Source organism: Galeopterus variegatus, unplaced genomic scaffold (assembly GCF_000696425.1).
Source record: "Galeopterus variegatus unplaced genomic scaffold, G_variegatus-3.0.2 Scaffold3261, whole genome shotgun sequence".
Taxonomy (NCBI): Eukaryota; Metazoa; Chordata; class Mammalia; order Dermoptera; family Cynocephalidae; genus Galeopterus; species Galeopterus variegatus.
The window spans coordinates 61,277-72,565 of record NW_007729372.1 but is presented as its reverse complement, the minus strand read 5'-3'; the positions used below and the strand labels follow the sequence as shown (position 1 = coordinate 72,565).

The 11,289-nt window shown below is 45.0% G+C and overlaps 1 protein-coding gene across 3 annotated transcripts in view; it reads right to left on the bottom strand.

Annotated features, from left to right (window-relative positions):
• Positions 1–11,289, bottom strand: part of RGS8 (regulator of G-protein signaling 8) — a 31,403-nt gene that overhangs the window by 3,114 nt on the left and 17,000 nt on the right. For all 3 annotated transcript variants that reach the window (XM_008584439.1, XM_008584438.1, XM_008584441.1), the window contains 2 exons: positions 4,094–4,260; positions 516–2,933 (listed from right to left, as the gene is read on the bottom strand). In XM_008584439.1, the coding sequence (XP_008582661.1) occupies positions 2,751–2,933; positions 4,094–4,260 (350 nt within the window). In that variant the 3' untranslated portion in view covers positions 516–2,750. The remainder of the gene's footprint in view (positions 1–515; positions 2,934–4,093; positions 4,261–11,289) is intronic.

Genomic DNA, 11,289 nt, shown 5'->3' with positions numbered 1-11,289 from the left:
AAACATTTCTCTTTGTTTCATCACAGATCAAAATCTGGGTTGGCATGACCAATGTGCCTAATGTTGGCATCAGAGCAGAGGGCTCTGTGCCTTTCATGGGAAGCAGGGTAGGCAGGGTGTGAGGAAAGCTCCCCACCATGGGAAGACCATGTCTGCGGTGTACTAGTCTAATGCTCACAATTTTCACATGCACGCGAACACAGAGACACTCCACAGGAGTGCCACAAATATAGCTATCGTGTTCCTCTACACATGCCGTCGGCATCAGAGCAGAGGGCTCTGTGCCTTTCATGGGAAGCAGGGTAGGCAGGGTGTGAGGAAAGCTCCCCACCATGGGAAGACCATGCCTGCGGTGTACTAGTCTAATGCTCACAATTTTCACATGCACACGAACACAGAGACACTCCACAGGAGTGCCACAAATATAGCTATCGTGTTCCTCTACACATGCACACACGCCCACATCCCTTTGCTTAGCTGCAAAACTCAGGATACCCAAGCTTGGTCCTTCACACCTCCCCACTGTGGGAGGAAGCCACCAGGGCACCATGACACCACCATCTGCAAGCCTTCATTCCACCAATAGTTGGCAACAAGTCTAGGCCCCAAATGAGACCACCACACGAGACTCCTGTCGAGACTTTTCCCCTTGGGATAGTGGAAGTGGTGAAAAGGCCCCTCTCAGAACATTTCACATTTCCATAACTGTGCAGTTCCAATTTGTATGCACCTCAAATTTGACAGTACAGTTGGCAGCAGATGCACATTTCATATGTAAACAATGTTTAAAATACCCTGTTAGAGAATTTAGTTATTAAATTAATTCTGGCAGCTTTAGCTAAGAATGGTTTTTTACCAGGATTGAGGGGGGTGGGGATACTACCTGATCTAACTAGGAAGACCCACGTGAGGATTGGGAGTTCTGGAACATGAAATTCCACAGGTCCCTTCAGCATGAAGGCTAGGAGGCAAGTGTTCTTCTCTCTCCCTGGGGTTCACACAGTCACTCCCGCCCTCACTCACAGATAACAATGTGCCACCATGGCAGGGCAGTGCCCTAACACTAGTGGGACTCAGTGGCCTTCTTGGCCTTGCCCACCTGTTGCCAAGGAAGGAAGAGATTCTCAATGATGCTGGACAGGAATACAAACACTGGAATATCAGCATAACCTAAAAAGGCTCATCACTACACAATAGGAGAATGCTTCAGCCCAATTCTCCATCACCTGCACTCTGGAGCTCATGTCTAATCATGTGCTGTTTCATTTTGTCAAGCTGAAAGTTCTGCAGCTCTGCAATGAATCCAAATTTATTGGTGGTGAACTATCCCAATATTATCTCCACCACATTCTCTGTGAGTCAGTCCACCTGGAGACTGGCCTCTTCCAGGCTCCTCTTCCACTTTCTGGTCTCTCTGCTGAGGATTCATCTCCTGGGCACTGCTTTTTGTTCCAAAGTCAGCTTTTTCCTGGGTAGGTAGAGTAGGTTCCATGCTGCTCACTCACCCTCCAAGGAAGAGTTTCCTGACACATTTTCAAGAATAGCTCCAAGGTACCATGAAAGCATTTTAGGAAGGTTCTACACACAGCCAGATGTTCACAGTGATCTTCTTAGCCACACCTCCTATTTCATGTTCAGTCCCAAAAGGTCAGAGATCCAGAAGAAAGCTGCTTCTTGATAGCCAGGAGATGAACCTTTCTGAGAAAGCATGTTCCCAGGAAGCAAGCTGGAAAAAGAGTGTCAGCCTCAGTTCCCATTCTCCCCCATCATAATTACATGACCTGCATGGAAGGGGGAGGTGGAGAGATAGGGAAAGTATTAGGCACCGTGAGAGCTGTTTGTGCTATGGGAATTCACCTCCCTTTGCCAAGCTGTCTGTCATCCTAAGAGATCAGTGATGTGCAGTGTCACAGGGAGGCAAGGGCAGAGCATACATGAAGCAACAAACAGGTTATATGATGACCCATCGCACAACAGTCAACTGGTGCTACATTCCCTGGCCATTCGACTTCTGGAAAAGTCCTTGGTAAGATTGAGAAAGATCTGCAAACTGTATCTTTCTTCATGGCAGCTCCACTTCAGAAGTCATGAAGAACATCTCCCAAGACCCTTTCTGGAAATGCAAGAGTAGGCCTAGGCTAAGATGGGCAGTGACCACAGCTTTTCACAATGGTTCAATGGAAATGGAAGAAACAACCAACTCCATGGAGTTCGCCCCTTCTCCCAGAGGTCACCTGGGATTCCACAAAGACCTCTCTCCTAAGCTGTGAGGTCCCAGCACTGGGGCTGGCCACTGCATTGTGACAGCACATCACAGATGTGAGCCCAGGTCTTCCAGTTATTCTTTCCAGGGGTATAGGACAAGTGGAGAATCAGGAACCCTAACTATGAGGGGTACGGAGGTGGTGGAAATTGCATTTGCATTATTTACAGATTAGCCTAGCACAGCGAATCTGCCTTCTCAGCACAGTGAACTAAGGCATTATGAAGGGTGAGTTGCTGATCCAGAGAAGGGTGACAGTGGCAAGGTGCTACAAGTAACCGAAACACAAACACAGGTAAATGCAGTAGAGTCTGAGATCCGGCAGCTGGGCCAATACCCTGGAATGACCCTTCATTCCCTCCTCACCCCCAGCCCACCACCCCAAATGCCACCACTATTGAACACTTATGACATTTCACATTAGAATATGGTCTTGGCAGCAAGGGGAGGGGAAAGCCGGTGATTTCCAAGAGTCCCCATCTGAGGTCTAACTGAGCCTCCTCTGGCTTTGGGACAGCAAATCTAAGTACATTTTGGACCTCAGGAACCTGGGGTAAGAGTCTTTCTCCATGAGGCTGTGTACTTTTCCCTGAGCTTGGTCAAAGCAAGTCGGGGATGGCTCCTGCAGGTTCTTCCTCGTGGCTTCTCGGGTCTGGAAGTCAATGTTTACCTGGAGACACAAACAGAGAGCAAGGTCACAGCCCTCAAGGGCCAAGGTGCCTGGCAGTTGGCCCTAGCTATGTAATAATTACTAACGGCAGCAACTTGTAACTGTAAAGTGATTTCTGTTTTCAGACTGCTTTCATGGAAGCCATCCCTTTTGATCACAGCAAGAATGCTGTGAGGTCTGAAGACAAGATATTCTTAGTCCCAATTTATAGATAAGGACACTGAAGAAAAAAGAGACTAAAAAGATTGTTTACAGTAGTATGGGAAGTTAGTAACGGAACTAAAGCAAAACCCCAAATCACTTGAATCCTAATCCAGGGATCTCAGGCAAAGGGTTAGATTCAAGGCAACGAATGCCCTGTGAAGAGACACCCCAGTTAGACTGTACATCTCTGCTCCAACCAGCATCACGGGGGCCTTGAGCATCCTCGCCAACTGGTAAAGACCTCATGCATCCCAAGTCAAAGCATAACTGAAGAGCTCAAGATATGCAATGCACCTAAACTTATAGACAGCAAACATCTTTCTTCTATTAAACTCTTTCAAGTAAAATTCTGCATTATAACTCCAAATAGCAATACATAGAAATTCATCTTATTATTAGAAGTAATTAAAATAATATAAATAACTTTAATTACTCGTTAATGAGCATTTTTGTAATATTTGTAATATTGAATATATGTTTCCAATATTTGTAATATTGAGCAGATGTTTTATCCCTAATACTCAGTGTAGTCTTTTCATTGTGGAAAATGAGACACAGAGAGGTTAAATAACCTGACCGAGATAACACAGTTAGTTAGTGGTGGAGCTGAGATTGGAACAAAATCTCAAAGCAAACACTTGTTCCACTAAGTTATGCCACCTGCCACCAGGAGAATGAACGTGAATTCAGTGCCATCTATCCTTGCAAAATTTCTGTAGCAACACAGTTCCTGCCAGCACAGGTTTGACAGGGAGCTAAAACCTTCCTAACAGAGCTCCTCTGATAGAAAAGCCCTGGGCTTCTGCTCCTTGAAAATGACCCTTTTTCATCAGGAGCCACCAGAGCAGTGAGGATCGGTTCAGTAAAAGAACTGGCTCGAAGCCTCTCCCAGGAGAGAAGCAGGAGCCCAAGCCACGGGTAGAAGTCTGACAGCATGGGCGTCACAGACAACACACCTCCCGCGGAGCCTGCACATCCACAAACTCCTCAAAGATCCTATGGGCCTTGGAGACCAGCTTTGCAGTTGACCTGGTCTTCTTGAACTCCTCACAGGCCAGCCAGAACTCCAGATTCTCCTCGCTGAACTCTGTCTTCAGGAAGGCGCGGAAGGCGGCCACCCCATCTGTGGGTGCGGAGGTGGGTAGAAGAGGAGAGAGATAGGACAGATCTTAAGTTCAAGAACTGTAGAAGAAAGAAAGAGAAAAAGAAAGAAAGAAAGGGGCAGTAACAACATAAGGATCCCCTAATTGTCCACGCCCACTGCTCCTCCACACCTCCTTGAGGACTCGATTCTCTCAGACACAGGTACCCTCAGAGGCAAGGCCATGCTTCTTATTCAAGGGTCCTAGTGAGGTCAGGGAGCAGTGTTTAGGAAGCCATAGCAGTAACAAATGCGGGTAGGTCTAGTCACTTCTAATCAGCCCTCAGTGGTCACTGCCCGTCCCCTAATGCAGAGTTGGCTGTCCCCTGGGTCTACTGGTGAGACTGTGTTGCTAATTAGGCCAAGGTAATGCACATAATCCATTCCCTATCCCAATCCAAGTCAACCACCCTGAGAAAACACACGATCTGTTACCAGACAAACTAGAGGAGGGTATGAATGGCTCAGGGCAAATCCTTTACTACTACCCGAAAAACATCCAAAAGTCAGCACCCAACTGAAATTCAGTTAGTCGTGCCCTTCTGTTACATCGCCAAGGTTCCAAGGCTCTTTTACAAAACCTTTGAGGCCCTGTATTTTGATGTTTTATTCCAGGCATTCTTTATTTTTAAAAGGATCTTGACTATCAAATTATATGTTTGAATTAGGATTGATTATAACTTTTCTACCAAATGATTTAACAATTAATACATCCTTTCACTTTTATTAAGCAGAGTCATGCATGTGGCCCAGCAGAGCTCCTAATCAGCACAAGTTGAACAATGTCCCCACATCACATTGAAAGGGAAATCACATTTATTGCTAGCCTATGCATCCAGTCAATGCTTTATTTTAAAATATTTTTTATGGATGAATTCAACCTTTAACACACTCTCTTCTAATTGAATAACAGCTATAGTTTTCTATAATCTGTCCTCAGAGAGGGGAGATACAACCTAGACCAAAGAAGCACTACACTGATTAAAACTGACTCTGTAGATAATGAGTTCTTTTCTAAAACTCACTAGAAGGACCAAATGTTACCAAGTCTTAATTCTAGATGATGGGATGACCAGGGCATCTGACGTCATCTGATATGCACCCAGGCAGTGCCCTGGCCAAGATCATGTGATGGATTGCTGGTACCACGATGCTGATGTATTTAAATGCTTATTTTTACTTTTCTGAAATATTTTTATGTCTCCTAATAAAAAGTCATTGTATATTTTTGTCTTTCAAAATAGACATTCTAATGTCCACACTAGAATGATAGTCAAAAAGCCAACACTTGTAATATCAAGAGCCAGGAATCTGAGAGAGAAAAGGGTTTTTAATGGGATTCCCAATGCTAAGCTTTAAATCATAAAGTGATTTAAGTTTAGAGGCCTGAGCTGAAAGTGTTTATGAAAAGTAGGATGGCCATGCAATTTACCATGCAAGCCAGGGCATTTTTTAGAGTAAAGGGGCACTACTGTTAATTACACAGGATGACAGGCATAAGCCATGACCAACACGGCAAAACCCAGTACACACGGTCACCTTCACTCTAAGCCACGGAGTACAGAGAAAGCAGAATGTAATGTAACGTTGCTTCCCATCAGGCAGAATCGAAATAAAATTGTTTCTGTGCTGAGGAAGGAAGAGGAAAGTAACACAGTTTAGACCCAGATGAGAGGTCTGCTCAGGGCACTTCCCACCCCATTCCTACATTGGGTTCAAAACTCTGGGAGAAGGGAGTAGAAACCCAAGATAAACTGAGGATCAAAGTGAGCCTAAAACAATGACATGGCAATGTTTAGTCAGAGATGTTCTCTGAATCATTCATTCAACTCAGTAATGTTTTTTAAACAACTACTATTATACAAAGTACAGTTCAAGCTCTTGGGGTACATCAGAGAAGAAATCAGAAAACCCTTGCCCATTAAATCCCTCATGAATACTCTCTTTGCCACCCCCACTCCACACACACACCCTGTCCCCTCCAGGTTCTTCGTGGAGGAGATCCAGAAGTTTACAGGCTCCAGAGGGAACTCAGATTTGAGAGCTAGTGTGTCTGCTTGTGGAAGGGGCCCCTGTGTCAGGGGCTACAGGCAGAGGTTGGATGGAAAAACATCCACAGAAGAAGCCTCCGAGGAGACTCGGTGCCCTTGAGAACAGAGGAGGGGCTGGTTCAGCAACCAGTTTGCAAGTTACACTATCAGTGGACATGGGGAGGACCTGAGGACCACAGGCCAGAGGCTCTCCCCTGCTGCCTCCATCTCAACACGCTTCCCACTGTAGTCAGGGAGTGGGAAGGAAAGGGGTGCGAGGAGGTCCCTAAAAGACTGCACTTAAATAAATGAGTAGCTAGGAAGTGGCTTGCAAGAGTAACTTGGAAGAGCCTGTTGCTGTTTGTAAACCAGAAGAGACTAAATTCCTTCAGTAGGAAAGTTTGTTGTTTGTGTCAGATTTTGCTATGTTTTTCATTGAACAAAAACAGGCACTTGTAAGCAAGTTCAATGTTGTTATAGATACGGGGAAAAATGACCTTTCTGCCTCCCTTAACAGTATTGGTGAAGATAACCCTGCTAAGGAAACTCTGTCTGGCCCCTTACTGGGCGAGGTGCAGACTTTTCTCTTTTAATATAGGTCTCAGCTTTGTTGGGTCTTTGTGTGGATTAAAAGAGATAACAACTGCAAAGTGCTCTTAGGAGTGTTGTTTTGTTTCCACCCGTTTTATAGATGAGGAAACTGATGCCGAGAGAAGGGATTTGCCTGATCTCACACAACTAATAAAATGTAGCATGAAAAACTTAATTTAAGGTATATTTCCCAGCCCAATATAGTAATAGTGCCGTCTTCATTCATTCACTGATTCATTCATTCATTCATTCATTCACCACTTATGTGACCCACACATTCTGCTAGGTGCTAAAAGCAGACACAGTTGTGGTCTCACAGAACTCACCATCAAAGGGCAGTTTGAGCCAAGAAAACATAATTATGGTAATTATGATCTCATGTGATAAGTTATATGCGAGGGAAAGCATGGGGTGCTAAGAAAGGACCCAGGAGGGGCGCCTGAGCCAGCCCTAAGGAGAGAAGGGAAGACCTGTGGGAGGAAGAGGCTTCTCAGCTGAGATGGGAAGTTGAGGAGAAAAAAGCAAAGCAAAAGAAGGAAGGGAAGTTGGAGAGGAGAATTTCAGAAAGAGGGAACCATACGCACAAGGCCCAGAATTTAGAAAGTTTATTTCAGTAATTAGAAATTGTCTAGTAAGACTTGGTGTTTAACAATAATACAGCTACAAATTATTTAGTCCCCCTTATAGGACAGGTACACACCAGGAAGCCTATGAAAGAGCAAGAGAGAGAGAGGACTGCACAGCGCTACAGAAGGGGCATTTCAAGAAGGAGGAAGGGGCCACTGTGTCCCGCGCTACCCAGAGGTCCAGCTGGGTATGGTCTGAGAAGGGGCTATTAGATTCAGCAGCCACAGTTCAGCAGGAACAGTTTCAGTGGCGTGATGGGGGCCGTCGCCATGCTGTGGTATGTGTAGCAATGAATGAGAGGGGAGGAAGTGGAAACAGTTCATTTAGACATCTTTTGTAAGAAATTTGGCAGAGAAGGAAGTAAAGAGAAGACAGCACAGATGGAAGAAAACGTGAGGACAGGAAAGATACATATTTTTTTTAAGACAGCCTTGGGTATGTTTAAATGTTGATCTGATCAGAAAAGACTTGGTGAGAACAAGAAGTTAATGTTAAAAGAAAGAAAGAGCCTCACTGTCAAAATGTTGCCCCTAAGAAGGTAGAAGATACAGGCCCGAGAACAGAATTAGGATGGTGAGAAAGAGGAAAGGCTGTGTGTGAATGCAGGGAAGGTTCTAGTTCAGGCAGGAGACTGAAGGAGCTTCTGTCTGATATTAGCTAGGGAAGGTAGTAAGACCTAGGGAAGGTAGGGGTGTATTTTTACTTACTTATTTAGGATATGGGGCAGAAAGTCGTGTATGTTCTGCTTTTTGCTAAGGATTTTGCAAAACACCAGCTCAATTTATTTTCACAGCAATGCTGATCCATGAGATGGTATCACTGTCACTTTCCGTAGGAAGAAGTTAAGGCTTTGAGAAGTTGAATAAATTGCCCGATTACACAGATGGCAAGAGGAAAGCCGGGATTCCCAACCAGGTCCATATGAGTCCAAAGTAAGTTCTTCCCAGGTGTGTTTGCAGGCAGAAGGGAAAGAGCGAAGGAAGAGAGAGATTAAAGAGGCAAAAGAATAGTAGTTGGTGAAAGCAAATATTAGAGAAGGAGACGGACAAAGAAAAAGTGGAAGAACTTGTCTTTTTTAAGGACAAAAGTGAAGAAAAAGAGTAGTGGATAAAGATAGAGAGAAGTGGTCAGGGAGGACCATTTCCTTGACATATTTGAAATGCGTCAAGTTCAACAGCCCTGATCGTCTTTATCAACTCGGGGTGAGGTCACTGTGAAGGTGGGCTGTGCCCACATCCCAGGTTTGGGGGCTATGGCACAAACACATCAGATAAGGTCGCTGCCTCACAGAACTTACAGGCTAGTCTAATGTACATTAAGTGATCATTTAAAATAATTCATTGAATAGTTACACATGCAGTGTGTGCTATGGTGAGGACACCTGAGAGACTGGGAAGGGCATGAAATAGCTACCTTGGGAAAATGAATATGAACGTGATAGGGAACAGGCAAACAATTGTGGAGGACGGGTTTTCAGTTCCTGGAGAGGGTTGCAATGTACCAAGAAGGAAGCAAGAACTTGTAATTTAGGGGACCAGCCATCATGCAAAGAGAGGACCATAAGTTCCAGGCTGGCAAATGAACCTGGAATCTGGAGAACAGCAAGGATTTAGGAACTGACAGTTGGAATGTAGATGAAGGATAAGCAGGAGGTTAAAAAAAAAAAAAAGTTGAAGTCAGGGAAGGGATTTTAAAATAACCACAGCAAGCATATCTATGGAGCGCTTACTTTGAGCCAGGCACCATGCCAAATGCTTTAGGAACCTTATGGCACTTGCCCCTCAGAGCAAATCTCTGGCACAGCTCCTGATATTTTCACCACTTTATGGGAGAGAAAAACAAAGCTTAGAGAAGTTAAATAACTTCCCCAGGGTCATACGGTCAGTAAGTGGCAAGGATTTCAAACAACCAAGCCAGCATTTTGTGTGTGTCAGTCAGTGACCCAGCCTCCAGGTCTGCACAACGATGGGGCCCAAGGGATGTCGGTGCCAGTGATCATCACGGTGGAGAGACAGGAACCCCATGGTAGGACCAGACAAGAAGGCCACAGCAACACCGTGGATGGTGACATTCCCAGGAATGATGCAACAGGTGGGGCGAGAAAAGAGGAAAGAAGTCACTGAAGAGGGCAGGGGCGTACCCACGCATAGAAAAACACAGAAGCAAGGACAGGCATGGGCAGCAGAATCCAGCTGAATGACATGGCAAGCAGTGGAGACTGACTCAGTGAGGATGGAGATTTGGAGTAAAAGGTGTGGTGGGCTCACAGCCAGTGTGTCAGGGCCCGGCAGCCTCAGAGAGGTTCACCACCTGGGGCGGAAGCAACACCGTGCTCAGCTGGCAGCATCGGTTCTGATCAAGAGTCAGGCCGTAATTAACTGTACGACCTTGGAGAACACATTCACCTTCACTGCATCTCTGCATCCTCACCTGTAAAGTGAAGGTGTCGGCTTGTGGTGAACTTTCCCAGGTAGAGTCAGCGCTCTGCTCTGTGCCCCTATCACTACTTCGACTGGCCTCCATCAGACTCAGCTTACTGTAATTCCCTGCTCCTCACCAACATCATGACCTCACACATCGGGCCAAGTTTTGTGCTGCCTAGTTTAACATTAACTCACTTAATCTTTGCATCAACTCTGTTAAGAAGGCAGAGGCTCTGGAGTCAGACAGGCTGGGTTTAAATTCTGCACAACCTTGGAAAAGTGCCTTAACATCTCAAAGCCTGAGTCTTCTCATCTGTAAAATGGGAATAATACTGGGACTTACTGCACTGGATTGTTATGAAGACCAAATGAGGCAATCCACATAAAAATGCTTAGTGCCTCATTATAAGCAGTCAATAAATGTTAGCTCTTAGAGAAGTTTGTTTTACAAATAAGGAGAGACGTGGAGAGTTGGTCTATGGTCCCTTGACCAGTAAAATGTGGGAAGTGGATTTGCACACACATCTGTGTGACTTCAGAGACCACTTTGCCTGTCTCTCCTCTGGTGATGGTTGTGAGGCCACAGAGTATCACTTCCTCTAAAGGAGGTATGGACACTAGTCCAAAATCAGACACACATGCTGAACACATGCCACAGCCCAGCAAACATGCCATTTGGCTCACAGACCTGGAAACTCTCCAACAAGAGGACACCTGCTATCACCTTCTCTGTGTTAAGAACTGAGGCCATTAGGTGCCATCAATAACCTGGAACCTGCCAAAACTCTCTTCTGCAGTGCTGACTCTGCCCAGGATGCTGTGATACCTCACAGAGCAGACAGGCATCTTTGCTAACCATGGCTCAAGGACCTTGTAACGAAGCATGGCAAAGTGACCTTGTTAAGATGCTGTGTTCTATAGTGTTGGAAGTACTAGCCAATCAGAGAAGAGAAGGAAATAAAGGGCATCCAGATTGGAAAAGATGAAGTCAAACTGTCCCTGTTTGCAGATGACATGATCCTATTTATCAAACAGCCTAACACCTCTCCAAAATACTCTTGGAATTGATAAATGATTTCAGCACAGTAGCAGGATACAAAATCAACACACAAAAATCAGTAGCATTTCTTTTCTCCAATAGTGAACAGGCAGAATGAGATATCAAGAAAGCCTGCCCATTTATAATAGCCACCAAAAAAATAAAATACTTAGGAATTGAGTTAACCAAGGATGTGAAAAATCTCTATAATGAGAACTACAAACCACTGCTGAGAGAAATTAGAGAGGATACAAGAAGATGGAAAGATATCCCATGTTCTTGGATTGGAAGAATCAACATA